This window comes from Scyliorhinus torazame, chromosome 5 (assembly GCF_047496885.1).
Source record: "Scyliorhinus torazame isolate Kashiwa2021f chromosome 5, sScyTor2.1, whole genome shotgun sequence".
NCBI classification, from domain to species: domain Eukaryota; kingdom Metazoa; phylum Chordata; class Chondrichthyes; order Carcharhiniformes; family Scyliorhinidae; genus Scyliorhinus; species Scyliorhinus torazame.
Window position 1 is genome coordinate 253178561 of NC_092711.1, and position 14093 is coordinate 253192653.

Sequence of the window (14093 nt, forward strand, 5' to 3'; positions counted from 1 at the left end):
CAATGTATCTCCCTCTCTTTGAATACAGTGATCACTCTTTTATAGCAGTGTCTCTTCGGGGTGCATTTCTCCCACCTTAACCTAAGCTAATAACAGTGTGCAGAAGGTGATGCTCGCTGAAATCTGCCACCTCTTGTAGGCAGACCTGTAGCCTCAGAGCAGGGAAAGGATAGTAATGCTAGTGACTTTGAAGGTGACCATGGCAAAGAATTTCTTGATGTCAGACTCATTCAAGTCTCGAGCAAGGGACATCCCCAACATTTCACAGTATGCCATCTATTGCTGTATAAGAGGGGTCACCAACATAAAGTTTGAATCAGTAAGGGAATCAAAGGTTATGGGGACACGATGGGAAAGTGGAGTGAACGATTATATCAGATCAGCCATGATCTCATTGAATTGCAGAGCAGAGTCGATGGGCCGAAAGGCCTACGTCTTATGGCCTTATGTGAAAATAGGGAAATTAATTGCCTTCTGTCACCGCATTCAAATTTTGCAGCACATCACTATCCAGGTTTTAATTAGCTTTCCGAGCAGAAAATATCTGAGAAGGGGGAGGCTGAATGAAAGATATCAGGCAAATATGGAATTTGATCCCGTCCCTCATTGAATAAATTGGAGAACTGAAAATTCGCCAATCATGATTTTTCAACTTGTACTTAAGAAATATTATGTGGCAAAACTTTAATAATTTATTCTGCCTTCAGGCAATAAAATTTTGTAGTTTGTCGTTAGACAATAAAAAATAAAATAAAAGTCAACCTTATTCCAAAAATTCCTTTAATCTGTTAAATTAGAGCCTTTTTTCCACAACAGTGGCACAAGAATTTAAATATTCCCTCAAAACATAAAAGTGCCAAAGAATACACACTCTAGTAAATTGAACAGTTTCTGATCCTCAAAAATTCCATGAGATGCACTTTTAATAACATCAATTTACTGAAGATTTATGCCAGCTTTAAGACTTCTTTCACCATTTCCCCAATTCCATCAAAAACCTCATGGATGGGAGCATTGCACATGAAGGCACTGGTTGTCACCAATTTATTTTGCTTATCGACATGTATTTCATTGACATGCTTGTTGATATGTTTGCAACCTAGATCTGCCATTGCCTGGGCTGTTTTTGCATAGGGCCACCTAGAGGAACAAGTGCAAAATATCAGAATGGCAAACTGAACAAATGTAAAAGTGAGGAATCACAATATCAGGAAAAATATCTAATAATTTGATAAGAAGACAGAGTAAAAGTCACAAATCCTTCAAACGGAGCATAACGCTGAGGCAAGGCTACAACAGTGCAGCACTAAATTTCCAATCCACATTCCCTTGTAAGTGTTGCTCCCTCTGAAGGTGTATGGTTGATTAATTTAACTACATGATTTGGAATGATTTCATTACATGAGTTCGATATTGGTACTGGAAATGCAATGGCTACCATATTTTATTTAACCTATGCACCTATTATAATTAAACATTAGTTGAACACAGGATGTATATTTCAGGAAAATATACTCTTTTCAGCACCAAATGCACAGAGGTCATGCTGTTATCTTTGAACCTGCCACATTCTTGTTCTGGTGGAATGTAGCAAATATTTCATACAGAATTCCAGAACTGAAATTCCTGATGTCTTGGTGAGTACATGGAACAGTATGGGAAAGAGCCACATGGAATTTGAGTAAAATATGATTGCTGTCATTAGTATTGGATATTGCAGGACAAGCAAGGTTGATTTCAACAAGTGTAATATAATGCAGGACGTCAGTGTGAAATTTAAAGATAAGATGCCAAGATCCGTTTTTGTCATTTCACCAGATCTGAAAACAATAAATGTTTAAACATTTAATTAAATAATTCACTCATTAAAGAGTGGCGGTTTAAAATTTTTAGAATAGGTTTACCCCTTTGTAGAAAAGCCATGAGTAGAACAGGACGAGATCATAATGTAACACTGATCGCAAAAAACAAGTGAATCAGATTTCAACAAAAGGAGTCATCTAAAAGGCCTGGGGACTGCAATAAACAATAGGAATCTTTGAGAGGAATCTTTGAGCGGTGACTGGAGTATCAAATGTTTAAATAAACAAAGTGTTGGAGAATGATGGCACTAGATCAAATGCTACCTGTTGATGTACCTCAAGTGGTTTAAGTAAGGAAAGGATGGGAAGGATGAATGTAAATGCATTTTGGCTAGCATGAAAAATTTGGGACAAGCCCATATGTGCCGTGAAGCCTTATCCTATCTCTAGATCACATACAATATAATTTTCCCCACAAAAACCCCACCCAGACCATTCCATCTCCCAAGAAAAGCAATGAACTATCAGTAATCTTAAAAGAAATTAAACGGATGGGTTTTCTCCCTAACTAACTCACAAAATATAATCAGGCGAATGCCCAACTTCTCAAAGATTGAACTTTAAGTCTATACTTTACAGACCAGAAGAGAAATTTTTATCTTTCGTCATAGCAATGCTATTCTTACGACTTTTTCAATAATGATAACCCAAATTAAACCATCCACTTACTATCCTTTTGCCCAATATGAAACCTCTATCTTGACCCTCCGTCTTTTCTCCAAAAGTTTCATAATTCACCTCTTCATGACGTTCAACCCAAAGTAAATGATGTAATCGAATTTCCACCCCAGCCACTCAACTCATGTATTTTTAAGAAAAGGTGCTGCAAAGTATATGGAATGTTCATTATTCATGAGCTTTATATGTTTTTGTATGGGATTGAGATTTACGCCCCCCCCCCCCCCCCACACCCCCCGCCCCCATCTCCCAGACAGCAGTTGAACATATTGGGTAAATAGAAAAGTATTTCAGTGCAGTAGACTTGATCATTCTGGGAGGTATTCTGTGCTGTTTAGCGTAATACAGTATCTGTAGCATTCAAGTTAAAGAGGTAAGAGATTAAGTTTAATTCAGAGATCCCACATTCTTCACTGTGCTTAAATGGGGCAGGCAGCAAGCAGGTAACCTGGTCCCAAGCCTTAGGAAAGTGCCAGATTGTCTTGTCCTCCGAGTCTCCATTCCCCTAAGGGGAAATGACTCATTGTTGCATGCTGTCTCTCTCCCCCTCTCATTTTTGTTGACACTCCCCCAAAAGCCCTGTGAGCGAGCAGTAGTGTAAGGTATCATGTGGGGAATCAGATAAACAAGCTTCCCGCCATTAATTCCATCACACATCAGCAAATTGTTTTTTTTCCACAGTAACTTTATTTCAGTGTTAATGTAAGCCCAATTGTGACACTAATAACGATTATTATTATTGTAAACAAGAACAACTGCCAACAAATTTAAGTCTTTAGTGGACCAGCTGCAATTAGGCCAGAGCATGGAGTAGATTAGATTACAATCTGATGGCTCAAATATCACCCTTGATCAAAGAGGTCACTGTGTTTTTCAGAGCAGCTGTCTCATTTAACTTTTTTATTGTTCCGTGCTGCAATATATCTGCAGGTTGTTTTATCCAATGCTAGTTGTAATAGTTATGTCACTAGACAGCCATCAGTGATGATTAGTGTCACAAGCAGGCTTACATTAACACTGCAATGAAATTACTGTGAAAATCCCCTCGTCGTCACACTCCAGCGCCTGTTCGGGTACACAGAGGGAAAATTCAGAATGTCCAATTCACCCAACAAGCACATCTTTGTGGGAGGAAACCGGAGCGCCCGGAGGAAACCGACACAGACACAGGGAGAACATGTAGCCTCCTTACAATGGCCCAAGCCAAGAATCAACCCGGGTCCCTGGGGCTGTGAAGCAACAGTGCTAACCATTGTGCTACCAAATGCATATCTTAATTCTCAGAAAATTTAGGTTAAAATTATAATACTTACTTTTCACATTCTGTATCATAGCCCACAGTTAATTCACACCCAGGAATAAGTTTAGCCGCCAGCACTGGAGAGATGCAGCACAGTCCAATGGGTTTCTTTGTAGCATGAAATTTCTTTACAGTGGATTCCACTGATGCCTCCACAGTGAAGTCCTTCCCTTTCACTGCCCAGTTGCTCAGATTCTTAGCAACCCCAAAACCACCTGAATAAAGAAGATAGATGGAAATTTGATTGAGGTTTTGTTGCTATAAAATTAATTGCCGTCGGCTTCATCAATGGATATGTAGTGATCTTGTGTTTTACTTTGGAGAGTCTGTAAGAAAAAGATATTCTGGACACATTGGTAAGGACAGCAAGTTGCATGTGGGATACATTTAAAGAATTAATCTTGGAGAATCAGCCACTGTGAATAAAGGCTTGTGCGAGAATGATCCTTGCTTAATTATGACATTCAAGCTAGGAGAGACCTTAAGAAGCCAAGATATCAAAAAAATATAAATCTTATAATCAATCAATTAAACTTGGATCAGTGGAAGGAAATATACTACTTATAATTATAAATCTGTTCGTGTTTAATTAAAACCAAGCAAATTTAGCTTCTAAAATGTGTCAGTTAAGATGAATGGCGCTTTGGAAAGGATCCATGTGATAGAACTGATTATGTTGGCCACTGCTGGTTATGTCCCTTATCGCATACTTTTCTCTCCACTCCATCATCTCCAACTTTTTCATTATTCCCCATCCCTCTGTTATCTCATCTGCAATAACTGCCAAAGGGAATGCAATACAATCCTCCAGGAATGCCATTTTTCAAGGATATCCATGATTCTTCCACTGAAGTTGCAGTTGAGGTAAGGGAATGAATGGAAATCAAACCCATGTCCCCCTGATTTGAAGCACAGAGCTTCCAATGAAAGAAAGGAAAAGGACTTTCATTTAGGTTGCTCCTTTCACAGCCTCTGGATATCCCAGAATGTTTATACAACCAATTACATAATGAGTCAAAAACATGGCCAACTTCCTGCAACCTTTCCCAAGTGAAGTTGGCAATCTGAGGAAGGTGGAACTGCCCACATTTAAAGCAACCACTCAATTGAAAGGTAGTGATCATACATTTTAATACGCATATCACCTTAGTTATAGAAACTTATCAGGAATATTGTGATACATTTATATTGTTATGGTGCCTATGATGAACTTGACTCCCTTGGTTACTAATGTATATCCATGACTTTATAGAATCCTCAATATTTATCTTTATGCTGATTTATGTTATCATAGATATTGTTAAACAAAATGGTGTTAATGTATTTCCAATGTTGACAGAATTGGCGAATAGGCGTTGACAGCATCATACTGTAGGACTGCAGCCCTGTTGTCCATGGTTTATTTAACCATTCATATAATATGAAATGGTGCAAATGATTAAGGCAAAAGGCAAGCTAATTCAGGCATCTGATAACCCTTACACACATCTAGCCATGATAGGAAGGGGGACAAAATTTGTTGTACACTTGACTAGTATTATTTATTGGCATTTGAGGTATAATATTTTACCTGTTTTGAGAGACTTTTAACAGGTTTAGCATGCACTTTCTGGCAAAGCATGTCCAGTAATGGCAACCTTTAAATCAGCAGCACAGCAAGAAAATAAATGAAATGGTGCTAGCGCCACCAGAAGAGGTGGTCCAGATCCACAGCCCTGATAGCAGCATCATTTTGCAAAGCAGCCAAAATACTTGCCGTTCGGAGTGGCCGAGTGTATTCTCACGGGTTACATGGTCAGGAACCACCTCTGAGAAGGTAATGGCGATCTGCAAAGTGCTACCAATTAGGACTTTAAAACAAGTCTACATGTGTAACTAGCAAAATGCTACTGTAGTCTGTGGAAATGGCCACTCCAAAATAAATGGGATTATTCCAAAAACAAGTAGCTGTATCGGAAACTTGTATAGATTATCATAGGGTGGAATCTTGTGCCTTCTTCTGTGGCAGGTGTGGTGGTGGTGGGGCATTTAATCAGGTGAGAGAGTGGTGGGTGCAGACCCATTAAGCCCAAGGAAAGAAGGCCCATGGAAATCCTTCCTACTGCTGCCAGTTGATGCCCTTAAGTAGGCAATTAATGTCCACTTAAGGTCTCTTCTCAACACCATGATTTTAACCCAGTCATTACCATAGAATTTACAGTGCAGAAGGAGGCCATTCGGCCCATCGAGTCTGCACCGGCTCTTGGAAAAAGCACCCTACCCAAGGTCAACACCTCCACCCTATCCCCGTAACCCCACCCAACACAAAGGGCAATTTTGGACACTAAGGGCAATTTATCATGGCTAATCCACCTAACCTGCACATCTTTGGACTGTGGGAGGAAACCGGTGCACCCGGAGGAAACCCACGCACACACGGGGAGGATGTGCAGACTCCGCACAGACAGTGACCCAAGCCAGAATCGAACCTGGGGCCCTGGAGCTGTGAAGCAATTGTGCTATCCACAATTGATGGGCAAGGGGTACTCCATGTAGGGAGAATGACAAGAAAATCCTGGCATGTTTCCTTGCGGTTACTCGCCACTCGGGTGTGGGGTGATTCAAAAGGTGCTCGGTGTCTAATTGAAGGGCTCGGCATTAGGAACGGGGGCCCGCTGACAATTACCCTCTGCCCTTGTTGCTGACCACCCTCCCTGCCCCTCCTCCTGCGACACATTTCTGCCATCGCCCACTTGTGTCTGGTTTTCTCCTTGATCCGAGGGCTTGACTGGTATATCGGCAGCAGCCACCACCTCACTGGTGGTGCAGCCAAGTACAGAAGAATTAATGGGCTCAAAATGGCTGACAGCTTTTGGTGGGCAGGATCTCAATCTCCAGGTTCCTTGGCCCCCATCACCTCCACAATATTCCACCCAGAGGGCAGAATTTTATGGATGGCAAGTGATCAGCCATCCCAAGGGTCAGTGCCAGATATGCAACCGGCAACTTTCAAAAAAATGCCACTGTCATTTTATACTCTCTTGAGCATTGATTGGCAGTGGGTGGGACCTCTGTCCGCCCTTAGAAGGAAGTCGTGCCCATGAGAACTCTTCAACTCAGCCAGGCACAGCACTGTAGTGTTCTGCTCAAATCTTTTAGACCTGGGGCCATTTGAAAGGCACATCCTGGGGGTTCCAGGGTAGGGGACTCCTGGGGGGGGTTCAGGAGAGGGGTGGCAATTGCAGTGTGGGAGGGGAAAGGAGGAGGTCCAGTGGCTCCAGAGCTCCAATGTCCCGGGGGAAGGCACCCAAAATCAGAGTGAGGCACACCGCACCTCCCCTCTTACTGGATGCGAAAAAAGTGTAAATCATAGAATTTACAAGGCACAAGACCATTCTGCCCATCGTGTCTGCACCATCCCTTGGAAAGAGCACCCTACTCAAGCCTACAACTCCCCCTCTTCCCATAACCCAACCTAACCTTTTGAAAATCGCTTATTGTCACAAGTAGTCTTCAAATGAAGTTACTGTGAAAAGCCCCTAGTCGCCACATTCCTGCGCCTGTTCGGGGAGGCTGTTACGGGAACACTAAGGGTAATTTAGCATGGCCAATCTACCTAACCTGCACTTCTTTGGACAGTGGGAGGAAAATGGAGCACCCGGAGGAAACCCAGGCAGACTCGGGGAGAAAGTATAAATTCCACACAGACAGTAACCAGAGGCAGGAATTAAACCTAGGACCCTGGAGGCAACAGTGTTAACCACATGCCACCGTAAATGTCACTTTCCCACCCTACCCACTCCCAGCAGCCCAGAAATTGAGGCTGAGCGGGATAAGACCATTAAGTGGCTGTTTAAGGGTTTCAATACATTTGGGTCCGTTTTCTGTCAGAGGCCCTGCTCGCCCAAATGTAAAACTGAATCTGGGTTTGGGCGGGCAGGTTCCAGGGGGAATCCGATCCATTCAATTTTATGGTCCCACCCCTCGGAACCTGCCTTGGGGAGGGCATAACATTTTGCCCAGAATAGAGTCATACATGACACTGAACAAGGACATTTCGCCCACAAATCCATGCCAGATCCCCAGGTAGCAATCCAATCTAGTCCTGCAGATCCGCACATTTCTCAGACAATGCTTGCAAGTCTCTGCTAACCTGTTGTGATAAGAGCTTTTGCACATTCACATTCCAGGACTATTTTCTGAAATTGCTATACAAGTGCAGCAACACATAACCTGCACAGTGACTCTTTTGAAGTGGCCCAAACTAACATTTAACAGAAAAAAAAATTGTCATTTAAATCGATGTTGTTGCCGGAAATTAAACTGGGAAACAACTCATGATTTGAAAGAAGCTTTCAGCAGCCACATTGAGTAGGCTGGGAATGAGCTGTTAGCCAAGCACAGCTCTCTCTGCCTGGTAATCTGATACTACAGGGATGAGCTCCAGTTGCAAATTACAGTACACTCCAATTACTTTCCATTACGACACATGCAGATGTATTGCAAGAGCAGTATTAAATAATACGTTGATATATTCGACACAGCAAAATGTTGTGCAAATATATTGCTGCGGTTTTCCATAACTGCCCATGTTGATCGGGTGGGGGGGGGGGGGGGAGACACAGAACGGGACATTTACCTGGAATGACCAATGCGTCCGTGTCATTAATGCTGAGCTCGTCAAGGTCCTTGATGTTACCCCTGGCGATCCGGCTGCTCTCTACCAGCACATTGCGAACCTCCTCGGTTGGTTGGCCGGTCATATGGTTTACAACATGCATCTGGTTCACATTAGGGGCATAGAGCTGAACCTGGAAAGAAGTGAAACAAGTATTGAGAGAGGCAGCAGCGAGTGGTGACTGTACAACAGGAAGACACTTACCGGCGGAAAGGGGGGGGGGGGGGGGGGGTGATGAAAACTGCGAACTGTAACAAGGAAGTCGGCGGGAAATGTTCAACGACACGATATTAGCACAGAAATGGAAAGCGAGCCGCGTGGAGATGGAGGAACAGAGTGAGAGGGGTACTTGAAAAACAAGTTTGGGATTTTCAGAGGAGAGGTGGCTGCAGCGCTTAGCGATGAGCCGAAAGGCGACTTGTACCTCGGCCCCCGCTCGGCTGAGATGAACCATCGCTGCCGAGGACTCGTGCAGCTCGCTGCCATCATAGACACCGCAGCCGGACAGGATCATGGCCACTCGCTTCTTCCCCATGGTCAGAGCACGCACTGCACTAGTCCGTCACCTCTGTTTGAACTGAGCCTGAGCTGGCACAGTCTGCCCCTGTCTCTGTTTTATATCGTCAGGAAGGGGGCGGCACCCAACTGCGGGAGAATCTGAGCAACAGGAGGATCTGAGCAACAGTGCCCCTGGCATTGTTAACTACTGATTTATCCCAAACTTCCTGGTGGGGACAATCCAGAAATTTTCCAGAAACGTCACGTACATTTGGTTTCCTTCAAAATTTCAGAGAGACAAAATAAAATCGATATTAATTGACCTTGAAGGGCATTTTATACAATAGTATCTATATAATGACCATAATAACTCGAGCTTGTTCAAGCAAAAGTGCTTTGTCACGCTGATACTAAAGCCTGCAGCAGCCTGGTGGTAGGTTTCAATTCAACAATGCATCCAACTGAGGGAAAACAGGAGCTGGAGGTAACAGTTTCTCTCCTGAGATAATGAATGAAATGAAATGAAAATCGCTTATTGTCACAAGTAGGCTTCAAATGAAGTTACTGTGAAAAGCCCCAAGTCGCCACATTCCGGCGCCTGTTCGGGGAGGCTGTTACCGGAATCAGCTCAGCTGGTTTATTGGTATCCCGCCGGATATGGTATATGGTATCAAGGGATCCGAGTAAAGTTGTAGTTAATGGGTGTCGGAGAGCAAAGCCCTGCACTGACTGGAGTCATAACTAGCATAAAGGAAGATAGTTGTGGTAAATCAATCGTCTCTGTGCAGGACATCACTGCAGGAGTATCCTCACCCCAACCATCTTCAACTCCTTCATCAATCATGAGGTGAAAAGTGGGGGTGTTTGCTGATGAGTGCACTGCGTTCAGTCCGAGACATAATGCCTCAGATAATGAGGTGGAGATGTCGGTGTTGGACAGGGATGAGCACAGTAAGAAGTCTTACAACACCAGGTTAAAGTCCAACAGGTTTGTTTCAAATCACTAGCTTTCAGAGCACTGCTCCTTCCTCAGGTGAATGAAGAGGTATGTTCAAGAAACACATATATAAACAAAGTCAAAGATGCAAGACAATGCGAGCATTTGCAGGTAATTAAGTCTTTACAGATCCAGAGATAGGGGTAAGCCCAGGTTAAAGAGACGTGAATTGTCTCAAGCCAGGACAGTTGGGGTGTGGGGATGACCTTGGCAAGATATTCATCTTCATCGATGACATGTTGAAGGCTGCAAAGAAGATGTCGTAGTTTCTCCGCTCCGGGGAAGTACTGCACGACGAAGGGTACTCTGTCGGTTGCATCCCGTGTTTGTCTTCTGAGGAGGTTGGTGTGTTTTTTTGCTGTGGCAAATTGAACTGTCGATCGATGAGTCGAGCACCATATCCCATTAGTACGGGGGCACCTTTCAGCGTCTGTAGATGTCTGTTATGCTCCTCCTCGTCTGAGCAGATCCTGTGTATACGGAGGGCTTGTCCATAGGGGATGGCTTCCTTCATGTGTTTGGGGTGGAAGCTGGAGAAGTGGAGCATTGTAAGGTTATCCGTGGGCTTGCGGTAAAGCAAAGTGCTGAGGTGACCGTCCTTGATGGAGAAGAGTGTGTCCAAGAATGCAACCTATTTTGGAGAGTAGTCCATGGTGAGTCTGATGGTGTACCACAGAACCACAGTAGAAAACAATACAGGGAAATCTATTGTCAACTTGTCGGACTACACCTTTCAACCAGACAAAATCGAAGTCCTCAGCAGAGGGCTCAATTTCTGCACTATCACCCCATCAGTCTCGCGGCAGACACTGAGGAATTCATCAGGTGAATGAGGCTCCGGGAGATCTTCCACAGGCCACAAAAATCTGACAACAAACCCAATGAGTCAACCAATGAACTGGAACAGCAGACCGAGAGATCTGCAGTGCTGCAACCGAAGAGGAAAGAGTCGAATTGGACTCCTCCGGAAGGCCGCTGCCCTAGACTCGACATGTATGCTCAAGCCATCAGGACTCGCATCAATGCCAGATTCATCAGTCGCATTCACAAGACAGCCCCGAACGTCACCCAAGCACACGCAACGCCATCAGTGCTCTTAAGACCAACTGCAACATCATCATCAGAGGGACACAGATAAGCTGCAACACTGGGCTGAGAGGTGGCAAATGGAGTTTAATGCAGAAAAGTGTGAGGTGATTCATTTTGGAAGGAATAACAGGAAGACAGAGTACTGGGCTAATGGTAAAATTCTTGGCAGTGTGGATGAGCAGAGAGAGGGATCTCGGTATCCATGTACATAGATCCCTGAAAGTTGCCACCCAGGTTGAGAGGGTTGTTAAGAAGGCGTACAGTGTGTTAGCTTTTATTGGTAGAGGGATTGAGTTTCGGAGCCATGAGGTCATGTTGCAGCTGTACAAAACTCTGGTGCGGCCGCATTTAGAGTATTGCGTGCAATTCTGGTCACCGCATTATAGGAAGGATGTGGAAGCATTGGAAAGAGTGCAGAGGAGATTTACCAGAATGTTGCCTGGTATGGAGGGAAGATCTTATGAGGAAAGGCTGAGGGACTTGAGGCTGTTTTCGTTAGAGAGAAGAAGGTTAAGAGGTGACTTCATTGAGGCATACAAGATGATCAGAGGATTGGATAGGGTGGACAGTGAGAGCCTTTTTCCCCGGATGGAGATGTCTAGCACGAGGGGACATATCTTTAAATTGAGAGGAGATAGATATAAGACAGACGTCAGAGGTATGTTCTTTACTCAGAGAGTAGTAAGGGTGTGGAATGCCCTGCCTGCAACAGTAGTGGACTTGCCAACACTAAGGGCATTCAAATGGTCATTGGATAGACATATGGACGATAAGGGAATAGTGTAAATGGGCTTTAGAGTGGTTTCACAGGTCTGCCAACATCGAGGGCTGAAGGGCCTGTACTGCGCTGTAATGTTCTATGTTCTATCCTACCAACTGTCCTGGCTTGAGACAATTCACACCTCTTTAACCTGGGGTTACCCCTATTTCTCTGGATCTGTAAAGACTTAATTACCTGCAAATGCTCGCATTCAAAGCATTGTCTTGCATCTTTGACTTTGTCTATATATATGTTTCTTGTACATACCTCTTCATTCACCTGAGGAAGAAGCAATGCTCCGAAAGCTAGTGATTTGAAACAAACCTTTTGGAATTTAACCTGGTGTTGTAAGACTTCTTACTGTGCTCAGATAATGAGGCCGGTGTTCCCACATGCAGAAAGACATTGACAACATACAGGCATGGGCTAATAAGTGGCAAGTAATGTTTACACCACACACATAGCAGGCAATGACCATAGACAACAAAGGAGAGTCTAACCATATCCCATTCACATTCAATGGCTTTGCTATTGCTGAAATCCCCACCACCAACATCCTGGGAATTACCATTGGCCAGAAACACAACTGGATCATCTAGCTACAAGAGTAGATCAAAGGCTGGGAAATCTGCAGCAAGCAACTGACTTCCCAAATTATACCCACCATTTACAATGACAAGTCAGTACTGTGATGGAGCACTCCCCCATAACCGCCCCCCCCCCCCATCCTGCCCCAGACAAGTAGACACAACCGGTGCGTCACACAAAGGATCCACAGCACGCCGCAGCTACTGTCCCAACAGGTACCCATACCCCTGGTAGAGCCCCATCCCTGGTCCCTGCCTGCATGCATAGCACCAAGCATGGTCAACGGCACATTGCACCCACTCTCCTCCCCCCCCCCCCCCCCCCACAAACTGGTGCCACCCTGATGGGGTATCGCATTACAGGCAGTTCAGAGGAGGTTCACTAGGTTGATTCCAGAGGTAAGGGGTTTGTCAGATGAAGTTTCGAAGAATGAGAGGAGATCTAATTGAAGTATATCAGATGATAAAAGATATTGACAAAGTAGACGTAGAGCAGATACTTCCTCTTGTGGAGCAATCCAGAATGAGAGGTCATAATTTTAGAATAAGGGGTAGCAGATTTAAAACAAAGGTGAGGAGAAATTACTTCTCTCAAAAGGTTGTGAATCTGTAGAATTCACTATCCCAGAGTGCAGTGGATGCCGGGACTTTGAATAAATTTAAGGAGGAGATAGACAGATTTTTAATCAGTAATGGGTAGAAGGGTTATGGAGAACAGGCAGGAAAGTGGATTTTGCCTAGAATTTACAATGCAGAAGGAGGCCATTTGGCCCATCGAGTCTGCACCGGCTCTTGGAAAGAGCACCCTACCCAAGGTCAACACCTCCACCCTATCCCCATAACCCAGTAACCCCACCCAACACTAAGGGCAATTTTGGACACTCAGGGCAATTTAGCATGGTCAATCCACCTAACCTGCACATCTTTGGACTGTGGGAGGAAACCGGAGCACCCAGAGGAAACCCACACACACAGGGAGAAAGTGCAGGCTCCGCACAGACAGTGAACCAAGCCGGGAATCGAACCTGTGAAGCAATTATGCCAACCACTATGCTACCGTGCTGCCCATTTGAGGCCAGGAGGAGATCAGCCATGATCGTATTGAATGGCGGAGGGGGCTCGAGGGGCTGAATTGCCTCCTCCTGCTCCCAGTTCTTATGCGAAATCAGAGCCTGAATACTTTTTAGTGTTTCAGGAGCATGCTGTTCTGGCCGACTAATGACTGTTGTAGTCTTGACCCTTTCCACTGGCTGAAGAAGGTCAACGGCTATGAAAGCAATTCTGCCCAGAAGAGAGAAATGCCAATCGTAGACAACATACATCAGCTCAAAGATTTGTTTGTCTCCATACCACAGTGTTTCAAGGACTCTCTCTATTCCATACTTTGGGCGGCATGGTGGCACAGTGGCTAGCACTGCTGCCTCATAGCGCCAGAGACCCGGGTTCAATTCAGGTCTTGGGTGACTGTCTATCTGGAGTGTATATTTTTGCCCCATGTCTGTCTGGGTTTCCTCTGGTTTCCTCTCACATTCAAAGATGTGCCGATTAGATGGATTGGCTATTATAAAATTGCCCCTTAGTGTCCAGGAATGTGCAGGTTAGGTGGGGTACGCCGATAAAGAGGGGGAATAGGCCTAGCTGGGGTGTTCTTTCAGATGGTTCATG

At 44.5% G+C, this 14093-nt stretch overlaps 1 protein-coding gene across 1 annotated transcript; it reads right to left on the reverse strand.

The window, feature by feature from the left end:
• Window positions 1-763: 763 nt before the first annotated feature.
• Window positions 764-9100, reverse strand: LOC140421046 (glutamine amidotransferase-like class 1 domain-containing protein 3, mitochondrial). The gene is made up of 4 exons (XM_072505357.1): window positions 8922-9100; window positions 8459-8630; window positions 3854-4055; window positions 764-1140 (listed from the first exon to the last, which is right to left on the reverse strand). Exons 1-4 carry the CDS (start codon window positions 9030-9032, stop codon window positions 948-950), a joined length of 678 nt encoding a protein of 225 aa, XP_072361458.1. The 5' UTR covers window positions 9033-9100; the 3' UTR covers window positions 764-947.
• Between the last annotated feature and the right edge of the window lie 4993 nt (window positions 9101-14093).